Genomic DNA, 25603 nt, shown 5'->3' on the forward strand with positions numbered 1-25603 from the left:
ACAAACAAACAAGAATGAAGATATATTATCAAGCATTTAGTTCTTGAGTAAAAGAATAGGCATCAATAAATAAAAAGCCAGAAAAAGGAAAGACTGAGATAGCTATTAGCCCTTCAGAAAGCATTACCTGTCCGGTTCCAACCTCTCCACAGTAAACCACATTGGAACCCATGCATGTCAGCAACTCTTTGGCAGCATTAAATTCTTGTTCCACTCCACCAACCATGAAAGTAAGGTTTCCAGCTCGAGCAGCTCCAACACCTGAATCAAGATAACATTGGATTTAATAATACTATTAAAAAGCCTCAAAAATTAGGCAGTTTCTCTTACCAATAAGGGTCTGATGATGCAAAATACTTCACTTACGACGAACCTCTCAAATTCTATGTAAAAGTAACACTACATTCCTAGTACTCAAAGGATCAGCAATCTAAATTCTGAAACATCTGATGGAGATAAAATCACCTTATCTTTCAGGCACACTAGCAGAAAAGTCATAAGACTTGCATAAAACTGGCAGTCACTTTTTATAGTTTATACAAAGAAACAATCAACTTTTCCTGAAACTTTGCGCTCCACAAAATTCATGCTGTCTGAATTACTAAATAAAATTTCTCTTTTGTCAAACTACTCTTCACATACAACCATTAACAAACTACTGCTCAAAGATAGCTCTGCTTTTATCAGCCTCTCTAAACCTAGGCTAATTTTTACCAGTGCTTCCTGAATTTCACATGATTGAACAGCTAAAAGACACAAGCATATAAAACCAAGTCTTCTGAATTTCTGCAGTTTATGATGTTCTTAATTTGAAGCAAAAGTCTCCTTAATCTGAGAAGCTTTAACTTAGTTCCCACATAAACTTAATGTATTTACAAAGACGCAATTATTACATAAAGACAATGTAAAAATTGTTCATACACACACACAAACACACTACTCCCAGTTGTATTCCTGAAGTCTGTCTTGTCTTTAGTACAGTTCAGTACACACACACCACAGTTCTTTGAATATACAGTTCCTAAGCACAACACTAGCAAATTTTTCATGTGATATTTATTACCTCCACGCCATGAAATATTCTATTCCTTAAAGGAAGCTTAATTCTAATACTAATTACATCCCTAATTCCCTCACCCCTGGTATTTAATGGGTATAACTGCTAGGAAAATTCGGCCTAAACTGATGAACAGATCAGCTTCCTCACTAATTTTCACTCTGGCAAGAAGCAGAGCCACAATAAATTTTCTGTTCTATGCATCAGACATTGGCTGGTTAGGGTGTACAGCTGCAGATAACAACTGACTTTCAAATCAAACATGCTTAGTTAGATACAGTGCTCCGAAGTGCTGTACCACAGCTAAGGAAGTGGTCAGTTTTGGACTTTGTTTACAGCATCAAGGATAGTAACATTGCAGCTTTTCACACTGAAGAATTTGTTGAATTTTTTGTTTTCCTTTTCCATAAAATTTTCAATTGACATTCTGTGTGCAAGTGCTCTGTGTGGCTATGTCTACAAATGACCCTTTCTGTATCTTGCAAGTCCATCCTGCCTTTCAACATCTACTATCTTTTTCAGTCACTGAAGAATTTCAGACAAATTTTACAGATCGAAAGTCTCAAAAAGAGTAAATACCCACCAGTTATGCAAAGCTAGGCAACTGTACAGATGCTCCCAGTGATGACCTGCTCAGTCTATATTAGAACTTAAAATCACAAGATTTCTGGGCTTGAAAGTGACCTCTCATGATCATTCAACCCCCTGCTCAATGAGGGCCAGCTGAGGCATGATGCCTCAGGACTGTGTCCAGTCAGCCTTCGAGTGTCTCCAAGGATGGAGACTCCACAGCCTCTCTAGGTAACTTCTTCCACTCTTTGCCTACCCTCACAGTAAAAAAAACCTGTTTTTTTGTGCTTCAGATGGAATTTCTTGAGTTTTGATTTGTGCCTCTTGTCCTGTCACAGGGCACTACTGAGGATAGTGTAGCTCCCTTACTTAATTCCATCCCCTTAGGTCTTTATACACATTGATAAGATCCCCCTGTGCCTTCCCTTCATGCCAAACACTCTCAGCTCTCTCAGTCTCTCTTCATATGAAAGATGCTCCAGACCGTTTGTTATCTTCAGGGCCCTTAGCTGGGCTCACTCCTGTGTCTTTCTTGTGCTAATAAGTCCAGAACTGGAGCATCCAGAAGAGCTCAGACCCACAGCTTTAATGAAACAATTGGTCTGTATACAGAACACTGCTGAGGCACTGAAATATATACAGCAGTGGAGATCTTCCTGCCCAGGTTGAGAGACACCCAATTTTCAGCCAATCCTCGATCTCAATTGAACAACTCCTCTCCAGGCAACTCACAGGAACTGGGCAAAGAGCAAAGCCCAAACTAGCTAGCACAAACAGGTCATTGTTGTCTTTTTGGCTACCAGTTCACTATGTACATGACCGCAAAGATTGCTACATTAATAAACACAATGATTTTCATTCCATTCCTCTAGCTATTTTTATTCAAACCACATAATGGCCTTTACCACTAATCCTGTGATCTGACCTGCAGCAAATTAAGTAGACAATTTAAGTCAAAGCTTACAAACAAAATCCAGTACTATCCATCATAGGTCAATAGCCTTGTATCTAGATTACAGACTGCTAAATAGCTTCAGAGATTCATTTATTAGAGCAAAATTAATGCTGACAATAGTTTTCAGCTGGTTAATCTTCTGACAGCTGCACTCTCTCACTTGTTCAAACACATTTCAAGAAGCAAAAATAAATTAGTTAAGGAGAAGGAAGAGACCAATTTGTTGTATAATGCAGAAGGCTTGGAAAATTCTTGTTTTAAAAACAAAAACCTATTTACTTCATGGTAGATTTTATCATCTAGAGTCCTTGCCAACTATCTGCTATTTTATCAGAATCAAACGAGCAACGCAGCAAATTTTTAAGACTGGCAATTAAAAAACATTTGGCGTGGAGTCTAGGAGTACAAGAACTGTAACTTCAGCTAAAAATAAAAATTAAAAAAAATCATTATACAAGAATGCACAGCCTTCTTTCACAATCACAGCTTCCATACCAACAACACAAGCCAGTTAAGCATTATCAGTTTTTAACACTAAAGACAGCAATGGAGATGCAGAGCAGCTAATGCAATTTAAATATGCTAAATATTATTTTTCATATTTTGATTTTTTAAAAGAAGTTTTACCACATAAGATAATGTTTTATGTACCGCTGCTGTGAGGGTAAAAAGTTGTTAAATATCTATCTGTTCTTTCTAAAATACAAAAAGTCTCCTCACATCCTTGGGGAATAGTTTTCAGAGAACAGTATCTATGAATAGCATGTGTTAAGATTTCCTCCTCTGCTGCAAAGCAAGACTGCTGGAGCCCACGGCTGCAGTTTTATATTTGGTTTCTCTAGGATGATCACCCAACACCTGTGTGCAGAACCTTGCAAGGTCGTCACACCAGAGATCAACTCCAAGTCTGTTGCTCACAACAGCACTGGAGTTTGCCCCAGAGATATAAACTGATAGGAACAAGATTGTAGAGAAATATTAGAGATCTAGCTAGCTGAGGGGATATGCAAGAAAATGACTCTGGGCAAAAATATGGTGAGAAGTTAGAGAGTAGCACTGCAGCATGGCATATCCACTTGGAGATGGGTTTTCCACTTGTGTACGAGCAGGTTTTGGATGAAGATCTGCAAAACTAAGTTTTTTACCAAAAAAGGTACATAAAGAACTGCACTTCAAAGCATCCTGTCACATCTGGCTGTGCTACTTGTAGGGTAAGTTCAATCCAGGTGCTTCTCATTCGATTGCCAATGGATTGCTCAGTGAACCTCCTACAGAGCAGTTCTTAAGTTCAACATTTTAGACAAAAATAGGAATGGAAACTTAGGAGCCCTCACATGACAACAGGAACTGGTTGTAACCACCCTGGAACAGTCTGAAGATGACCTCAAGTTTTAGTATCCAGTCCAAGCAGCCTCATTTGACAGACATGCTGACCGTCTGTATTCAGTTTCCCATGCTTATTTAAACAGCATTTCATGTTGCTGTAAAAAGCCTAGAAATCTGCCACTGATGATTCCAGTGCCAAAAAAAAAACCCAAAAAAAACCAGAAAGGTCTTAGTTCTACAACTACATCATTAAAACCTCTTAATTTCTATCAGTTTGCTTATTATTAAGAACACAATTTGTTAGAAAAGAGATGTTAATGTAAAGGTGTTATATGAAATTATCTGCTTTTGGTTTCAGCTTTATTACATTTCTGTAAGAACAGAGGGCAGATGAGTTAAAAAGAAGTGATATTGTAAGGCTGTGCATTACAGCACCATCACAATGGCAATGCTGAAAACAGGAACGCTGCTGGAAAGACAATGCATATCCCAAGCATATCCCTGTGCCAACATATTTAATCCACTGTTGCGCTGCACCTGCAGATAAAAAAATTCATTGCTGACAAAGCTGAGGCCAAAATTATATGAACTGAGTGGTTTCAATCTCTGAAGGACAAGTAAGAGATGAAGGCTGTAATATCGAGAAGCTTCAGCAAAAAATAATCTATTTTGTTATTTCTCTACTCAACATTTAGCTGAAATTATAACAACTAATTTTGTGATCTAAACTAGATTTTAAAAAAAGTAAACAAGAAGAGCATTGCTAGAGTTTTAATCCTCTACCTTGTTTTACAGTGTTGCACCTTCAAGCACAGGAGTTGAGGCTTTGCCTGTTCCACTTTGGGAAGTGCAAGGGAACACTGGTCTTTTATTCGGATTAATTTTTTTTAAATGCAGGTTAAGTGACTGTAGCTGCCTCAAACAAGCAGGTTCTTGTCATGTTTGCTCTCTTTCACATAGGCTGAGCTTGAGAGGCTGCATCTGTGTACCTTGTGTGAGTGTGTATTTTTAAGGACTAAGCAGATTTTTTAAAGTACCTGCCAGCTCACACAAAATACTTTGTCTTTGGAACTCATGAAAAGTTAAACCAACATGCACAAGGAAAGATTAACTGAAAAGGTTACTATTGTTTTGCTACATATATAAATCTAAAACCAATTAAAAGGCATGTAAAGGCAAAATCAGCTATAAATCCCTAGTGGAAATAAAAGAATATTTAAAACCATACTATAAACTTAAAATAACCATGAAGAGACTAGTTATTTTATAAAATATAAGTAGGGTATCAATGTTTTCTACTTGCTTCTTAGACAATATCTGCCATCATCAATATATTTTCAGGAAACAAGTAAATGGAACAGACTCAGAAAAAAAGCCCCACAGCACACTGTCACTCCAAGGGCTTGTGTTTCTCCCTATTACAAAAATCAGCATCAAAGCTAGACCTATGAAGCTATTCTGCTGCCTTATAACTAAAACACAGTAAATCACTTAATTTGCTCAAAAGAACTTAAATGTTGTAACCAGTCTGCCATCAGCAGAGATAAAGAAGAGGACCGATGGGACCGGGCTGCAATGTGAGCCGTCTTTAAAATGCAATTGTTCTAATCATTTTCTACAGATGCAGCCTCACAAGGGGCTGCTGTCACAGGGACCATTTACGACTTGTTATGGTGTCTCTATTGTTTACCAGCGACATTCGCTAAAAAGGCGACAGCTGGGACAGAAAGCTGCTCCTCAACGAACAATATAATCCCGTGAAAGTAATCAACAAATTTAAGGGTGTTAATTAACTTTACACTTTATCATGTTCAATTAGTTGTCCTTTCTCGAAAAGATTGCCGTGCACAATCGGTTTAGAGCGTGCCATGTTTGATTTGTAAGTGATCACTGTTTCTGTTTCGAAGTCCATGTCAGATGTTCTCCTGGGTTTTGGTGACACAGATGAATGGCTCTGCACATGTTAGGGGGTGATCTGGTTTAACATAAACCAGCATAACATAACCCCTTGTTAACGTATCGCTGGCCTTTCCGAGAGGCACAGAAACGCCCGCGCCCGCGGACGCACACAAACGCGCACAAAACCCCTGCGGCAGCACGACAGCCAACGAGTCCGAGTTTCGTTTTTGCTGAAACACAAAGACACAAATAAATGGGCAATTTTTCATCATTATAGCTCAAAGCAAGACTTGTCTTTTAGGGGCACGCTTGGGATCATTTCTTCCCAGCAAGATCCCTAGTTCTGCTGCATTATGCACTAATGCACAAGTGCCTCCGTACATTTTACATAATGCACGCTGCCTTTTCTAATGGCAGCTGAGCAAATGCTGGGTGGATGCAAGTTCTTCTGTATATAAAATTCTGTGGTTTGTACTGCATTTATAATGCCAGAAGAAAGTTGAATTAATCTATTATTAAAATTTGCCATTTTCCCTTTAAGGTACCATTCCTACTTGGTAACGGGACAAGGCAAAGCTCATGATGAAGCGACAACGTACTTGGAAGTGCCCCTTAATGAAAGTCATGGCTGTTTCTCTCTTCTGACAAATAGAGCTTCGCATCACCATACCTCATAAGCTAGTGATTTTGAGCAAAAATGGAAATGGAGGTTCAGGTCAGTGATTTCAAGATTTATATAAAAAGCACTCAAATATTAATCCAGACAAAAGCATGCTTAAGGAAGTATTTCTACATCTCTTTTATGGCATAATCAAATTATACAATTTGTGAGATTACGGCTGTACAGAGAAAAAAACCCAGTGGATTTTTATTCTGCAGCAACAGGCAAATTAAATACACATGATCATCATTATTTAAGCAGTTACATTGTACATAAAAACAAACTGCAAAAAACCCACCCACAAAACAAAACAAAATAAAAATGCAAAGAAAGCCCAATGGAAAAGTTGTTAACTCTGAAAGCTAATAATGGACTAGGTTAAATATTTAAGAGGAAATTATAGACTATATTAGAAATAGCTGAAACCACAAAACAAAGCAGTATAAAACATTAGTTTTCTGCTAGGAAGAAGATCTGCAGGGAAAAGGGAAGCGGTCGATAGATCCTTAAATTGGACGCAATAGCTGTTCTTCTATCCCAAGTTGGCAGCTGCTACATTTGCAGACCTAGTTCATTATTTACCCATAATGACCATCAAGCTCCAGTCAAAGTCAGATCACAACAACTGTCAGCAGCTCTTTTAATTAGCCTTGTTTGAATTCAGATAAATATCACAATGGCCCAGCTTCTGCTGAAAAAGCAACAAGAAGATTGCAAGGAATAAGCTGCCCTGACTTCCTAACAAACAGTATTGTGAAAAAGTCCAGAGCACCAAAGTTGTTTTGGTTTTTTTCTTTTAAATTAAGGAAGGGATGGTGATGTGCACATTATTATTTTTCCCTCACGTGATATTCATATTACTACTTACAATTCCTGTTTATAAGCAAATTTGTGCATCTCAAATGCCAACTCAAAACACTACTCCAAAATCTGAAAGGTAAACTTGAAGAGATGGTTTACAGGTATTAATTAAATTTCTAACCTCTGTGAAATCATATGATTTGACAAACTGGATCAGAATTAAGGAATGCACATATTAACAGGATTATCCTCTCTCCTAATTTATCTCCTTCTGTTTGTTTATCCTCAGGGAACATAATCTTCTGTTGCATCAAGCCACTCTCATTCTCCCTGTGTCAGCAGCAGAATAATAATTCCCTCCTCCTCCTCCTCCACCCCCTCTCCCACAAGCACTGGCAAGAATGAAGACGAGTGGATCAGACTGTGTGCATCAGCATTAATGCTCCATGCAGCTATTTTCCTAGCAGTAGTAGACACTGAAAGAAAGATGCAAGAGAGGTGAGCAATATGCTACCTGTTCCGGGCAGCCCAGCATGAGAGGCGTAATTAAACAGATTTTGCCTCCCAGAATAATATGAAGGTAGAAGATGCAGGCAGAGACTGCTCTAAGAGCCTTTCTTCAGCATTCCACTTGCTGTCACAGTTGAGTCCCAATTTTGCTAGATGCTGTCCAAAGACAAAGCCAGTTCCAAATTTCCAGTCCTACATGCTAATCTGAGAAGTGCCGCTGTATATGCAGGGATACTTGGCGGCCTCAAGGAAAACATATTTAGGGATTTACATGAATCATAAGGATACATGCATATAAACAATAGGTACATACATCTGTTACAGTAGAAGAGGATATCCCTTTTGGGAACAGAAAAAATATGTAAAAATAATCAGAAATGGAAGTTAGAAATTAGTGGAAGAATAAACAACTGATTAAACAAAATAGCCAAAATTATAATGAGAAGCTTTATGTTTTTAGTAGAAGGCCTGAGTAGATTTGTAGAGGGATTTGTACTTGAACTTGGCCATGGATGGTGGAATAAAGACATTAAATTTGTTTTAGATGTATTATAGAATGATGCCAAAACAGAGAAAAGAATATGCCCTCTCAGTAAATCATGCAAAAACTAGAAGCTGTTGTTGTGGCAGTTTAATATGAGAGGGATGCATGAGGAAAATTTTACGAGATGGTATTAAGTAGCAACTGATGCCTCCAAGGGATTAGCCAAAGAAAATAAGTTGCAAAAGGCAAATGCACACATAAGATACTTCAACTTTTTCAACAGAAATACAAGCTGAAAGGCCTGATGAAATTGTTCTGCCTGTAGCATTTTTTAAAAAGCACTACATTTAGTTCTAGTCATTGTAATGTCAGAGAGAAATATCAAAGCACTTGAAAAGTTAGCAAGTAAAAAGGTTAACAGCAGTGCAATAAGAAAGGAAATACAGTATGATTGATCAACTTATCCGCTTATTTTTACCCAAAATATTGTATTCAAAACATTAAGAAACACCAGTTCATGACAGTCATCTTTCCCATTCTCCACCTTTGACCCATAATCCACCACAAAATCAAAGACAACAGAAATATCCTTTTGGTATTGCTGGAGTACCAGACTTAGCTACTCCTGTACACATCACTAATATTTAGATATATGGTCTAAATCTCACCTGCAGACCTATACAGAAATATGAAAACTTAACAACAACAGGTGCATGTATTTACAGTTGTGGACAGCAAAACTACATGCACAGAGCTCAGCATAATTCAAAACAAGTATCTAATTTTTTATCTGAACATTAGCAAGAAGGCTCTACAGCCAGGGATGAACAGAAGCAATACATTCCACATATACAAGATCCCAAAATTTCAAAGCAGATTTCAGACAGTCCAAATGTGAAGCACCTGACACTGAGCTGTCTGATTAACCGTTTCTGGGTTCTGAGCAAGCACAGCATCAAATACATGTGATATACTGAATACAAAAGAAACAAAGAAAATATTCCTTCTTCAAAGAAAACAAATCTCACCCAGCACTACTGCTTGAAATTCTGGTCTTTTAGGAGAAGTTCAAAAATTAAACATGAACATGCATGCAGTCCCTCCACTATGTGGGCCACTGTTAACCCTCCACACAACTAAAAATCAGTAGAGACAATCTTGATGAGGCTTCAAGTCCTAGAAACAAAACTTTATCCTGATCACGTAGTGCAAAATCAAGAATAATTTTTGTCAAGGGTTAGAAAGAGGGAAGAGCTGCATCTCCAGTATCATCATAATCTCACCTTCTTGAAAAGCTTCTACTCTATGCAGAAGATTACCAACCAGAAAACAGACTGTTGTGTGACTATAGAAGAAAAAACTCAAAGGGATAGACATTTATAAAGTTCTCTTTGAAAAAAAGAAGGCAGAATCCCAGAAAAGTGATTCTTATATTCTTACAGTTAGTTGTTCTAACTCAAGTTCACAGACAGTAGCAAAATAAGCATCAAGCCTCCAGAAGCCTAATGTTTGCAGGGAAAAACCAAAAGCCACAAACAGATCCAGCAATCCACCTTGTCATCACAGCTTCTCATCTCATCCATTCTGACTGAACAACGTACATGCAAATGCAGGACCAACAAAACCATATGTGTGGCCAGTCTTGCTGAGCACTTTAAATCATAAAAAGCAGTCAGCTGTATGTCACCAGGTTTGCAGATTTTGCTACTTGGACTTGAATGTCTCTGGAAAGTATAAAATACTTGCACATTCTACCTTAACTCCACAGCACAATGCAACTATGTTTACATAGTTCTGTGGAATAGTTACATAAAAGCTGAAGAAACCTCTTCATTATAACAGCAAAACAAGAACCTTCAAGAAAAAATAAACCAGGGATATTTAATATTATTGCCTGTTTCTCCAGTATTAGTACAACTCTAACAAGATACCAATCCTCTTTTACAAATAAGAAATACTTGAAACACTTCAGTACTTTATGATTTTATCATATTACATTCCTATAGGCCCCTAAACCAAACAAAACATGGCATGTTTTTTTTTTTTTGAATAACGAAGACATTAAGCACATCACTAAAAAAGAAAAATATAGTCACACTGAAATATGCATTTAAACTGCATTATTCAACAGGTATGGGTTCAAGTGCTCTTAATAAAAGGTCTGCTTCTTAAAAAAGCCAGCTGTAGAAGAAGGTAAATTTCTATTGATGCATTCATTAGTCCTTTCATGTCATATAAGAAAATTAAGACAATAAACACACAAAAATAAACCAAAAAGCATTTAAATGGGGTGGCTATCATAGCATGTATGTTCTTAAGCATTTCTGGTTTATCTTAAAAAGCTGAAGATGTAGCAATGCCATATGCCAATCCAAATCAATAGGGGCATATTTACATTCACAACATTTTAAAAAGTACCTAGTATTTAATAGCAGGAATCTAACAAAATTTTAAAACAAAATAGAAATATATAGCCAGAAAGAAGTGTCAGACAGGTAATTTTAAAACAAATCAGTCTCCAGTATTTTCTCCTAGAGGGCTGCTCAGCTAAAGTTTTAATATTACCTGTTTTGGGTACAGTCTATGAGAGGACAACTGACAAGAGGTTTACCAAACGAAACTGGAAAGAAATGCATAAATAATAGGAGTGAAGATTGCATTGAACATTTTTGAATGAACTTTTGAACTCTGTCCCTTCAAGTGTCATCGGTGGTATGAGACCAAGAATTTTTCTGACAATCTGAACCATCATCAGAGTGCACTGCTTCAGATACGCCCATGCTTTTTTTAAGCACTTTGACATTGAATCTTGCCTCTGGATACAGTCAACAGCCCACACACTCTTTATCTTTCAGCTTCTCCTTTAAAATACATGCTTATTTTAAAGCATGCCTAACTATTACCTACAAAGTAACAAATCACTTTCTGCTGCCTAATTTCAGCATATTCAAAGTTAATTCTCACAGCTTTAAGGCACTGAAAGGCAAAGCAGTACAATAGCACAGGATTACAACAACTGCTAGAAAAACAGCCTAAATTGGAAAGATTCCGTTTAAAGAATCCCTTTGTTTCAAGGCCTTTCCCAGTTCTATTTCCTGTTCAGAGATCCTCTACACATAATTCTATTATTATCTCTCTTGCAAAACAGATAGTACATTTCTTTCAAAGAACTAGATTTAGCATTGCCCTCCAGCCTAAAATGCAATGTACTTTTCAGTGTTCTCAAATGTATTTGATGCCACTTATACAATGGGTTCAAACCCTTGTAATTTAATTAAAAGTCATATTTCCTTATGTATTAAATAATTCTAAGTTTAATATGGAAATATTTTTAAGAAGAGATACTATTTTTATTATTACTTTTATTGTTTCAGGATGAGCCAATATGCAATCATATGGTTTAAATTCACAAATGTTTACATGCTCCAAATGCTGTACTTTCACAAAACAAAACACATTTTTGTATTTAGCTCTGCTGAATGACAACTTGAGGAGAACCACTACAATACTTGTGTATCTCTTTTTTCTGTACTACCTGTAAGTATTCCAACGCTGCAACTCTAGGTAATTTTGCACAAAACCAATTTAACCTTTTTTTTTGTAATGTAAAGGTATTGAAAGTCAGTACTTGGCCTGGCCCTCCATTTAAAAACAAGAAAAGAAAAAGACTGTATTTTGCCAACGAACAGAATCAAGAGGGTAACAAAGTTAATTATTTCTCATAATCAGTAATTATGATTAGATAAGAGACTCTTTGGTAATGAACTGCTCTAATGATGGAGGACCTCCATCCTAAGAAATATAATAGTACATTAACATAACTGTGTATGCAAAGTACATAGAACCGCTGCCACAGTTAACTTGTCATTGAATGATTAAATAGGAATTCATAATTAGAAAAATCCACAGTGTAATTTATTGGCCTTCTCGACAGTTCTGGTTCATTAGAAGTTGATTACCAAATAGTGACCTCTAGCGGCCTACAGTTTTTTCATGTCATCCTGGTTCTCTTGGCAGTTTTAGCAGCTATTTAACCTCAAAAAAAAAAAAAAAAAAAAAAAAAGAAAGAAATAAAGAAAAAAGAAGGCAGTTTGAGGAATTTAAAATGTTACCCTTCAAGATAGCTTTTTAAACTTCCCTTAAAATATATAGTGTGCTAATTTCTTCATAAAATGGCTTCCCACTCTGTAACCATTTATATAAATATATAAAAATGTACATCTATATGAAAACTCCACAACTTTTCAGTTTTAAAGTTAATACTGAGGCTAACATGGTTTTCATGGTAATTAATATTTATATACTGATTAAACATAATGCCTTCTACTAAAAATATATCATTTATTAAAATAAACCACTTTTCTAGTGTCAATTACCAAGACCTTGAGAAGCTGACACTTCAGGCCAGCCTGTTATACCTTAAGGTGAAGTGCCTCTAAACGCTGCCTTTGAACAACAGTCAGTTTTGCACTAAAACAAATGACACTGACTCAGTTGGAGGAGGCAGAGGACAGGGAGAGAGAAAACTCCACAGTTCTCTACTCCAGGTAGGTGAAAAAAAACCCCAACATTTCTTATTATTTGCTGGACACATGCCTTGCAATACTCTTTACTCAAAGTTAATTTAAGAAAAATGCAGCTTAAAATTAAGTAAGATTTGCATATATCTGCAAAATCTTTTAGGCATTAGGGTGGAATTTTCCCTCATTCAACTTAGTTAATCCACTGTTAGATTATTTAGACAGTGTTCTATTTTAAAATTTTCCATTATGATAGACACAACTTTTTTTGAACTAGGACAGTATCTATTTTTTTTTAAAGTATGAATGTTTCTAACAGGAAGTAGCACATCTGAAACTAATATAGAAACCCCTGAAACACAGTATTAAATAAAAATTCATACTCAATGAATACAAGCAATTTGAATTTCCATTGTTTTAATTTTCCATCTTGCTTTTTTTCCAACACTAACACTGTAGAAACGATGCACATGTATTTTTCTCCACTTTTGTCTAACACAGAACTGGCTAAAAAAGCTATCCCCCATTTTTGGACAGAAGCTAGAAAATAAATGGCACAATCCTGTTTCATACATAAACAGATTTTTCAGTAAAAACTATTCCAGTCTCCCAAATGAGGAGATTTTCATCATCATTGCATGCTGGAAACAGCTTTAACAATTGCTATAAACAGAGAAATGGATAGCTACAGGACAGAGATCCCCGCCCTGATTTCCGTGTGTGTGTGTGCAAATGTGTGCAGGCACACACAGGGCTCTAGCTGTTTGTGGCGATGATTTAATATAGTGACTGGATAATGAGCTGTGCTCCCTGCAGCAAGTGAATCACCATTTAATGCTATTATCAACAGTTCATGACCCACCGGCATGAAATGTCAACCTGATTAATCTGAACACTACTGACCTCAGAGAGGAAAAGCTACCTTATTGTCAGAATTTAATATATAATAAAACCATACACAGAATATAAATACCTTATCAAGCAAGGCCATTAACAGCAAATCTACTTAATTTTGTTCTACTGTTTCTTTTAAACTTGCTTGGGCATACATTAAAAAAAAAAAAGAAATAAATACTTTTGCCTAGTCAAGCAGGAAGCAATCCATTAGGACTTATTATTTTGATATACAGCGAAACATTTCAAAATGGCTGTCCAAATACAAACCCCATGTTGATACAAATAAGAAAAAAATTAGCATATGCTATTGTAGGACTTGCTACTGTCAATTCATATCAGGAAATGATCAGAAATTGTTCTTGCTTTTCTAAGGTCACTGAGGCAATAAAGATACTGATTTGTAAATAGGAAACAGCTTGTATGAATGATGCTGCACAGGTCACAGAAGAAAGCTACCTGAGCTTTGTAAAATGAATACATTTCAAGAAAATTAGAAACTTGTGCCAGTCATGACTATAAGGGCAACCTTCCCATTTTTTTAAGTTTATAGCAAAGACTTTTTCTTTTGTATTTCAGTACCATGATAGAGTCCTACTCAACACAATTTTAATTTTTTTTCTGTTCTATTTGGAGAATAAACCAGGAAAACAAGAAAAAAATACATGTTTTACCAGTCACAATGAAGTTAGTACAATCTTGCTATATATTCTCCATATGTCTTTTAAATTTAACTTGGCTAGGAGCCTTATTAAAAGATGCAAAACTTTTCAGACAGCTTTTCAGGATTCTCTACATAACAGTATATAAATAACCCAGACTGAAGCTGGGAGGACTACATGGCATTTATCTGTCAAGTTATATTAACTGACAAAAGCACAGTAACTACTATGATTTATTGTTAAAACATAGTACAGTTACTTTTAAAATGAAACCCACAATGGTTTCACCCCTCACTTTTTATCATTGTCACCTGGTACTGAAAGGGCTAAGGGATTTTCAGGACAAGGGACTGGAAGAAAACTGAATGAAATCCCCAAAACTGCCCACATATGAATGGAATGACTGTGGGTGGGACGAGAATGAACACTCCAAGTATTGACTTATAACCACTAGCAGCCAAGGAAAGAGGAACATGTCACACTGACTTGACTAAAACTTGGACAAAGCCCTGATGTCTGAATTCCCAGTTGAGAGCTCTGCTGGAAATGTAAAGAAGGAATAAAGGAATTCTGGACACTTAAGCAGGAAAGTAATTCATGCTGCCAGCACGGACACATGTTTAAGCTTTGCTTTTCCACTCAGAAACCAAACAGCTCTTGTGTGCCAGTTGACTACTAAGTGTTGGCCTGTTTTGCAAAGGCTGTCCTGTGTAGCTGCAAGTACTGCTGGCTGCAGTGTGCCCGAAGGGGTAACATCTGACAGCCATTAAAACCTGCCCTGCACCCCTCCTCCAAAGGCCCAGGCAAAGAGGGGTTTGCCATACAGTAGCACAGCCACAGTGCTCACTCCTAGCAACTCCAGACACTGTTCCAGTAATAAGAACAGTTAACACAGAGGGGCTCTTATCTAGATCTCCATCAAGCACAAACTGTAAACCTGCTAGGATGTCAAAAATATTTTCTGTTACATGCAACTAATGACCACCTTCACAATCATGGTGCTCTCTGGGTCCACTGCAGATTAGCTCACCTAGGAGTCTTGCAGCTAGACTGCATCTTCTGCTCACACAACGCCATGCAGCCCTCTCCTGTTACACAAAGCTGCTTTGCCTCTGTGATTCCTCACTGCACACTCATTCTGTGAGCCCTCTTAGAGACTCTGTTTGCCATACACATTTTTGTTCTGTTTGAACAAACCCCATTTCATCCCTTTTACCTTCTGCAGAAGAAGCAGAACAAGGTATTGGGAATTGGGAACTTGTTCTTCTCCTTTCTAAACAGCTCCTTGACACAACCAAAGCCCAGAAACTGAGCAGTCCCTTCAGACTAAGGTGACAACCCCCCACAGTCCTGACTGTGCTAAGTAGGTGCTACAAGTCACATCAAGTTGGCAGTTCTGCGCCAAACAGGATATCAAATACACAACTCGTATTAAATAATAGTTTACCCAGAATTCCCATGGTGGACAGACAGACTGCCAAACCATCTCACAAATATTTTGAAGGTGGTGGCACCTTTCTATAACAATGGCAATATAAAGTTCACTGGTGAACTTCGAGAAAAAAGGGACCTACCCCTCTTGCCTAAAGGCAGGTAGATGACAAACAAATAAACACAACTTTCCAAACCGTGCAGTTCAGCCCACTCTATTTACCTGCCATGCTAGTGTGGCTTTCACTCTTCTTCATCAGAAGGAGCATATAAGAGAATAAAACAACCAAAATAAAACAGAAAGCTTTTACTTGCAAGTCAACCATTGTAAATTCAGTAAAATTGCAGATATCAACTCTAGAGTGAAGGTGCATGTAGTAATCAAGCAAAGATACAATTATGGTTTACAGGATGGAGGGACAAGGATGAAGGACAGAAACTGCATCCTGTCTGGGAATACTGTCAAAAGGAAGAACCAAAAATGAAGTAGAGAAGCTACATCATTCATACAGTGGAAGGACAGAAGCATGCACCCTTGAGAGCAAACAATTTTCTCATCTTGAATCACATTGATTTAATATTTCCAAAAATTTTTTTAAAAATCCTTTTGATTTAGAAAAACCAGGTTGCATTAGAAATGCATTGAGTCATATGCTCTGAAGAGATGCAATTGTGGTTAATACTGAAGAAAGAAGACAAAGAATACTCCAAACCCTCCCATTTTCAAGCATTCGCTAGAATATTTTGGCATGCATATAATCGGTTCAATAGAATCAGACTGCTTTTTCCTCCTCACTCACAAAAAAATAATGAGGAAGCAAGGACATGGAATAAAAAAAGTAATTTGGCTTGCTTTCTACTGAGTTTATAGCTATCTATAAAATGCCCAAGATCATTGTGAAACGTTAGCAAAAGATAAAACAGTGGCTAGAATAATTTTTAAAAGTATGCCTTTAAAAGCTCTTAAATGAAAAGAAAAAAATAAATGTACCTTCACAGGGAGATAACATTACAGTTTCAAATTAACTTTTTAAGTACACAGAAATGTAGATGAAGAAAGAAGAGCACTTCCTTGACATAAACACAGAAAATAAGGTTTTTAAGAGGTTATTCTGCAATCTTTCTGTGCTAACTCTGGTCTTAAAATAGGTAATTAGGAAGCATTATTTTTCTTTGTTCCCAAATGTAACTCAGGCAGTGAGATGGGCTTTTAGTCATAAAGAATGATAGGAATACTGGGAAGGATAAATGAACTACAGCAATTTATTTCAGAATACAGACTTAATTCTAATGAGCATTCGCCTACACCAAATTCTCCTAATTTTTGTAATTTGCTTCTTCTCTTAGATTAATGGGGGGATCATGTACCCAAAGTATGTCTCTGGCTCCTTCTGTGTCCACTATTCATCAACATACTACAGTTCTGGGGGGAATTCAGTAAGGAAAACAGAGAAAAACAATCAGGTCAGTATTTGGTATAAATTTCTCTGGCTAGATATTTAGAGTATCAGCAGGAAGTCAATCTATGCTTTCTGTACTGAGAAACCTCAAAAAAGCAGCTTTGATGACACCTGCATCTCCCTCTTCCTGGAGAGCAGAGGAAAGAATGAAGAGAGGAGATAGTTGTTTATTTAACTCTATGCAATTTCAGATAAATAGCTGCTCCAAATTAGAATTTAATATTCTGAATTACATAAGGAATTAAACTTCTGAACCAGCCACTAAGCAACTGGCATGAAAGTAAAGCCTCTACACCAGAAATCACTAAAATTGGCACAGACTACACACCAAGAGTAATCAGATCTGCTAAACACAGCCTAACATTATGCTCTTATCAGGGAAGGTAATCATACCTGCTACAACATCTGAAATACCAGCTCCTTATCACTTTTGGCTAAACATATAAGGTGCACTTTGGCATTGCAGCAATTAATTTTGCTGTGTGAATAGTATAGTTTTTCAGACTACATTCCTTGTCTCTGTGTAGTCCCTACATATGTGTATCTAGTACAACTGCTTGCTTTCTTTGTGTAAAATACACACACACAAAAAAAGAAAAAACAAATGAAGGGGATCAGAATCATCTACAGAAAACAGACAGATCACTTACTCTTAAAAAGGCTACTTTCCATCTTGTGTCAAGGGTTAGCTAGTAAAATGATCATGTAAGCATCTCCAAAGGTTGCCAAATCTCTCTTCTTGAGGTAGCTGCTCAGTGTTTTGATTTGCAGAGATTTGCACTATTGTGTCAGGAGACAATGGTCTATTAATGGTATTTCTCAGTAATATTACCTTTAAATTCATGAAAAAACCCATTAAATCACAAGTTGAAGTCCTAAAAAGGACATTTCTGGCATCAGAAAAAAGTGCATTCAAAAGGTTTCTGCTTATTTATATTACGGACTTACAGGGATTATATACACATCAGACTTCAAGTACAATACCCAAAAACAATACATGTAACAAAAACTCAGGGGCGGCAAGGGAAGACAGTTTTGTTTAATATGTTCTTTTACATGCCTTTTTTTTTAATCTGATGGAGACAAACCAATGATTTTCTCATTCACCACTGCTGTTTGAACAGAAATGCTTTGAGGTTCCCATTCTACAAGCCAAATCTTGTGAGGTTTATGTTGCTGCATCACAGGATTCAACAAAATTTATAACCTGTTATTTCAGCCTTCTTTGATGAACAGATATAAAAATTAATTAAAAGGTTTAATGGCATTATTCCACTTCTTTCAAAGTAGAACCTTCTGTAAAATACTTACTGCATGCTAAGCATTTTTTACAGTCAATAAGAAAAAATACAAGTAAAAATGTTGAAAGCCTATAAAACAATCAGAGTGGTGTTTATTTTGACAATTTCTCTTATTCAGTTTCCTTTCATACAGAGCTCTTTTCAAAAAAGAACCCTTTCTGGACAGTGTCTGAGGTGGTATCAAAATGCTCTTGATTAAAAATCTAAACATACCTGTCCCTCCAAACTGTCAAGCTTTTGTTCATATTTTAACAATCTCATCTACCTCTCCTTGAGACAAAAGGGAACTTATGCATCCTGTAGAAGAATAAGTTGGATGAAACAGATATATTACAATAGAACACTATACAGTTGATTCCAGACATTGCCATAGGGGCACCAGCCTGGTAAATCCAGAGTGCAGTAGTTCAGGTGGGAATATGAGTCTGTTTACAGAGAAATGGATCCAGCACTAAAATGTACAAGAGTAGACTCACAGACTGGATGAATGGGATGCCTCATGAGGCTGTTTCACTGCACTCACCAACAGAGTCCTCTGTGCACAAGGAAGTCCCTTCTGCTACCAAGTAATCTGAAGTGAGCTGGGTACAACATCCCCCGTCTTTAATCAAAAGAAGACTTCAGCCTGACTAAAGCCAGGGTGCAGAAGCCCAGGCAGAAAATCCCAGCCCTCCTGCAGAGGCATGAACCATTACATTAGATGAGTCTTCCAGGGGTAGGAGAACCTTCAAATTATGAAGTGGGGAGGTAAGAGACTACAGCCAGCTTGCCATAACTTCAGAGTGGTAAAGGCACCCAAGCTCTCAGAAGTCAAAAGTAAGAACTAGATAAAGTTTGTGATAAAGGTGAGAAGTGACAGGACTAATAGAGTGAGTAAGACAGAAATCTGGTAGCAGAATTTAAACTGGAAGACAAGAGGTTTAAATTGGATATTAGGCAGATACTGTTTACGGTCAGGGTGGTGAGGCAGTGGCACAGCTTACCCTGGAAAGGCACTCTTTCAGGGTAAAGGGTGGGCTCCCCATGCCTGGAAATGTTTAAGGCCAGGTTGGATGGGGCTTTGAGTGAAAGGTCCCCCTACCCATGCGAGGCTGTTGGAACTAGGTGATCTTTAAGGTCCCAGCCTGAACCATTCTGTAATTCTGTAATTATTCTGTAATGGACTGGGTGGGTTTGCAAATGCTGAATGCTACTGTCAGGAAGAAAGAAAGCGAAGTTAGAGGGATGGGTCTAATGTTCAGCTTTGACATTGAATTTTTCAGAAAAAAATGTAAAAGTTAGGGCTACTGACTTGTAAGAGGACCAGTTGGAACTAGATGATGTTTAAGGTCCTTCCAGTCAAAACCATTCCATGATTCTATGATTCTGTGACTGGACAGAAGTCCATGGATGACTATGATGCCTTGAGAGGCTGAATCTGGAACAGAGACTAGACAGAGCTAAGAGAATAAAGTAGGTATTTATTGAAAGGCCTTAAAGGATACACCTTGGGCAGTAAAAGAGCCTGGCCAGGGCTACACAAAAGACAGATCTAAAATGGTCACAAAATGGATGACCAGTCACAAGGTTTCACACTTTTCTAAGTTTTTGGCCCATTTGCATACTGGGGTTAGTTGTCCAACTAAAGCTTCAGATTATGAAGTCCCATCCTGCTTGTCTTCTCTCTTCAGTCCACTGTAGTTGATGTTTTCTGGGCCTGAAACTTGTAGCAGTTGTCTTTGGTCTCAAGCTGGAAAAGGATTGTCTTTACTACTGACTCTGTGAAGAGAGCTTACTAACACTTAATATGAAGCTCAGAGCTACACTCCTAGGCAGCACAGAATCTAAAAATATGAAAGCTAAAACTTGAGGCACCAACAAGCCATATGAACAACCTAGAAACTGACACTTGAAGAACAGTACTAAACACGTCTCTCCTCCAGCCTTCCCAAAAAATAATAACTTGGTGAAACAGTAATATAATTTAGAAATTAGGATGGCCAGGGGTACCATATCCAATAAAAAAACCTCCTTTTAGTTCCTTCAGTTTGGTGGGGTTCTGCATACATTAAAAAAAAATAAATGCTCAAATCAGTAGCCTACATGTTAGACAGCAGGCACCTACTTGTTTAGTCACCTTGTAAACAGAGCAAAGCAACACCATGGAGGACAGAAACAATAAGTGGATGAGAATATGTAACTCTCATTAGTGGTTTTTTTTACTGTCTTGGGAGTGGAACAACCTGAATTCTAAACTCCTGGTGAACAGGAACTTTCCCAAGTTTGCAAGGGCACACAGAGTTTAATGCTTAGTGGCTGGAGCTCAGGGATGTTAGGACCAAGCCACTTGGACGATGGCAGCAACCGATCTAATTTTTTGCATCACTTCTTGCAGGCTGACAAAGGACAAGCTTTCTAGTATTATGGATATTATTTTCCTACTCCACAGAATATTCATGCATACCTACCAATTAAAACAGTTGTGGCCTCCATTGTTTCTAATGCCTTCCTTTACAGAGTATCTTCATAAACTGCTCTGTTTAACTGAACTGCTAAATCTAGAATACAGTAATATTAGTATCCTTGGAAGGGACACAGGAATAAAAGCTTTAGTATTTTCTCTTGTAAAAGTAATAAGCACATAAAATATATTTCTGTTACTGACTGGGCATGCTTGGTTAGATGCAGAAATATTGGTTTTGAAACTAAACATGTAGAAACTAACACCAAGTAATAGATTTCCAAACAAAATACTGGAGAACAGGTTAGTCCTGTCCTTGTTAAAGGATGGAAAAAGCTTTCAGAAGGTTCACTCTCAGCGGTAAAGCGGCAGCTATTTAACAGAAGCAGGTTTCTGAAGCATCTTAACAACTCTCACTGGTGACTTGTTACATCTTACCACTGGTCCCTGCAGGTCCTGTACCCTGACAGGCAGAATGAAAAGATTCTCTAACGGGGCCACTGGCTGTCAGAAGCCACCAGCTGGCCTGCCAGGGCTTTGCAATTGCAGAGGCCAGCTGACAGTCTGGGTGTTGCTGACCATGCTGAGAAACGTGCCACCCAGCTGCTGTGTGGTCACGTCCATCTGGAGATCTCCAGCCAGACAAATCTCTGGGCCTGTCAGATCTCTTCAGCAAGCCTTGTTATGCAAATTCAATTACTCAAGTGTGCCCTATTACTGCTGGCTAACTGCTCCTAGAACCAATCTCACACTGACAGTCAGCTCACATTTCTACCCACCAAAAGTACCTCATTTATTCTTGCTCAACTATTCCCTTGTATCATTAAGGCAGAACAGACAGAGTCCATAGTACTGTAACCTCTCTGCAGAGGGTTACTATTCCTTGCAAAAAGCTTAGAGAGAAATTAATTTAAAAACATACAGCATCTAATCAAACATGAGTTAAAGCCACACTACCTACATAATTTACCATTAGAAGGAGGAATTACAAAATTCTGACAGAATGCTAGATCATCTAAATAGTATTTCAAAATGCAAACAAATAAACATGACACAGAATATACAAGAAAGCAGTGAATTGCAATTGAGGTGTTTGCTTTAACACAGGAGCACAGGTAATGAAAAGCAAGATTTCTCATTTTAACTAGCATGCTGGTGTTTGGATTTGTTCAACTAGCAGGCCTGCTGTAGCAATAACTACCTGCTTCTCTCACATATTTATTTACTGAATTTAATTCAGATGTAATTCTGAGCTATTGGTAGTTTCCCCTGATGCAGAGATATGAAAGATTTTACTCAGGGAAGTCATCATGTAAACACAAAAATGTAAACTAGGAAAGTTCAGTGAAGATTTAGAAACAAAGAGTTAAGTATCATATTGTTGATTTGTTCAGCACATAAATCAAACTTTTTGCTCAAAATATCATTATGAAATTGCATGCCTTCATTCTGAAAAGTTATTCAAAAGCTGACATAAGAAACATTAGCAGATAAAACAATGTTAGGTCGAACAAACTGGTGTCTTATATCTAGCATTTAAGAAAATATATTTCTATTTCTCAACCAGAAATACTTTTAGTGGAGAAGAATACGGGAGAGATTTTCTAAACCAAAGAATGTAACTATAGTGAGTACAAAGCTACAGCATGGTCCCCCAGCTAGATCAATGTGTGTTTTATAACAATTCAGGTCTTAGGTCAGATGAAAACAAATCAAGCCACATCTTACTAACCTACTTCTCTTTCCCCTCATAGGAATGAAGTCGCCTTTCTAAGTGTTGATTCATCTTTCCAACCTTTTACAAGAGTGGGTTTTGGTAAAGAGAGGAGGAGTGGGGGGGAGATTTACTTAAAAAACTTATAATTTACCCTAAAAGGTTTTATCTTCCAAAATGACTGCTAAACAAATTTATAAAATATCAATGTTGGACGGTTGTGGGGAAAAATACTAAGATGCAGTCATAGGACAATGACCTGATGAATGTCCAGGAATCTAAACTTTTGTGAAGGAAGGTGTGAGTCAAATTTTGGGACAAAGTGGAAAAATGGCACAGCACACTGTGCTGGCAGAACACTTGGCATGAGTGAGAGAGATGGGAAGAGATACGGGAGAGAGAGGCATTGTTGTGTTAAATTCTGGGAGAGGAGGAGAGGTGATGCAGACTGAGATCAGAAACCAGGAAAAGGATTTCAGGGATACATTTACAGCAGACTGCAAGAAATTAAGACTTAGGTGAAAGAAAATAGCAGAGCATGAGATGTCAAGGTGAAATTAAAATATGCAATTTGACAAAGCCTGAGATAACTGGGTCATGGACCATGATCATGCCAATACTATGGGAAGATTCTCAAACAAATCCAAGTGAAACATCTGAAGTATTTAGAACAGACCTGATTTATTGGAAAAGAGGAAAAAAAGTCAAATATGGTAGTAGAACTGGAGGATGGGAAAGGGAAAATTAATAGTGATGGGGAAAAACACGGTTGACTAAACTATACAACAGCAAAACTGTTGTAAATTGTAAATTGGTAGGAGGGAGATGGAAAGATGTTTATGTAAAACAGAGCAGGTGATTAAGAAAATAAGCTACATGCAAGTACATTGGAAAAAGGATACTGAAATTCATAACAAAAATGTTACAAACAGAAATAGTACTTTTCAAACACCCTTATGTTTATTACAAAGGTACACAAATCCAATTAAGCAAGGTAACTTAAGGAAAAACTTAACAGTCTTACTGAAGGATCCTAACAAACAGTGTGAATAACCTCAAAGTCAGAAAAATAACCATTCCAAAAGAACTTTTTTTTTTGTTCAGTTGGGCAGGGGTAGATAGGAAAAAGAGCACAAGAAAACTACACTGAAAATGCACACTATTGGCACATCTGGTTTTGATTTAGAGGCATGATTTTGAAGGAGCTTTAAGAGTCTCACTCCTAATGAAGCCAGAGATATTCTTGTGAAAATCAACTGAGGATGTGCAGGGAACTCACATTTCTCTCCCCAACCTCTCCTTCTTAAGAAAGTGGCACAAAAAAGTATTTTCTAAAAAATGGAAAGCTTAGTGAAGTCTTGAGAGAATTCCAAATCTCAAATGAGTTTCATTCTACTTTCTATCTACAAAAAACACAGTATCTCTATTCAAGGCTAAATTAGCACTCTCGGAAAGTTCTGTTTCCTTGAAGCAATCCTGACCTACGCTTTCCAAACAAAATAATATGGACAGTTCTGATGACACCACCCTCAAACTATTGGTATCTGAGAAAATGCATCAAGTTTGCTACAAACTGTCTCAAATAATAAGGCAATTGTTGTTGTCAGACTCAACAACAGACTCAGGATATTCTTCTCTATTTATGTGACATTAACATTTATTTATTTATTACAGACCAAGATACAACTATATAAATGGAAGTTAAAGAAGCAATACTGCCCCGTGTTCCATTGGCAAAAAAGACATGAACAGATAATCTAAAGACAGGTATTTCAATAAAATGGAGACAATCTGATGTCAGCTAACTCAGTCACTTGAGATATACTTTCAAGATTATAAGATTTCACCAGTTGGTATTATCCAGTACTGATCCACCCTAACCATATCAACCAGCAATTTCACATTCTGTATTGCTTAGCAGCAGAATTGCTGAGCTCCTAATAGTTCTCTTTCTTGCTAAGAAAAAGAATATAGTTACTTCCCAAGAAAATTAATACAAGTAGACATTGGAGAAATAGTTCCTTTTATTGATTCTTTTATCCAGGTATCTTGATCCCTTCCAGAAGTAAGACAAGGTGCACTGCACAGGCATTTGTACGCTAAGCTATAAAAGCATGAAATTGGAAAGTCTGTTCATGCAACTCTCACAGAAAGTTTTATTCCTGTTTTTGCACTGATGTTTTGTATCACCTTTAAAGCTGACATGGTTCTCATTAAAACTGATTGAACAACTTAGTCTCACCTACATATACATTCAAAAGTTCCAGAGTTAAGAAGAATTAAGCAGTTCTGTTTTTCATCCTGAAATGCTGAAATACTACATGAGAATAACATGAAAATTATTTATTCTTAACCTCTGTCATTTCCTAGGTGCCTGGTGCAGTGATGTATGAAAACACACATGCCTCCTATATTTTTATTTAATTGCGTCTAACGAAGCTGTGTGTGGTGTTCTTGGTACATGTATATACCGACTTAGTTGTTTAATTTAATCCCAAAAAGCTTCTGAGTTAAACTGATTTATCAAAATCAGTGCATTAATTTAACAGATTAATACTCTACTACATCAGAAAAAACCTGGGTGTTAGTTTTTAGGTTGTTGCCTTAGAATTTGGTTGCATATCCCTTTACCATCATACCTTGAGAAAAGCCAAACATGATGCCAGTGTATTTTCCACTACTACCTAGTTTCAGAGATTAATTTTAAAAAGGAAACTCTTATTGTTTTAATCCTTTTACTGTTTTTCAAATTCGATTTCAACAGTCTGGAAGCCTCTCCATTTTAGCTGCATCCTTGTGAAAGCAGTAAAACCAGAATACATTAACCATAAAGCTGTGTGCCAAGTCACTTATTTCTATACTGGATTTACAATTTAGTATTATTTTTTCAGAGCTGCTTCTCATAAACTTTAACATTT

The 25603-nt window shown here is 37.2% G+C and overlaps 1 protein-coding gene across 1 annotated transcript in view; it reads right to left on the reverse strand.

Moving 5' to 3' along the window:
• The window catches only part of HIBADH (3-hydroxyisobutyrate dehydrogenase), an 85740-nt gene that overhangs the window by 16370 nt on the left and 43767 nt on the right, over positions 1 to 25603 (reverse strand). Inside the window, exon 5 of the mRNA XM_063153590.1 lies at positions 128 to 261. Coding sequence (XP_063009660.1) covers positions 128 to 261 — 134 coding nt within the window. The remainder of the gene's footprint in view (positions 1 to 127; positions 262 to 25603) is intronic.

This window comes from Melospiza melodia, chromosome 1, assembly GCF_035770615.1.
Source record: "Melospiza melodia melodia isolate bMelMel2 chromosome 1, bMelMel2.pri, whole genome shotgun sequence".
NCBI lineage: Eukaryota > Metazoa > Chordata > Aves > Passeriformes > Passerellidae > Melospiza > Melospiza melodia.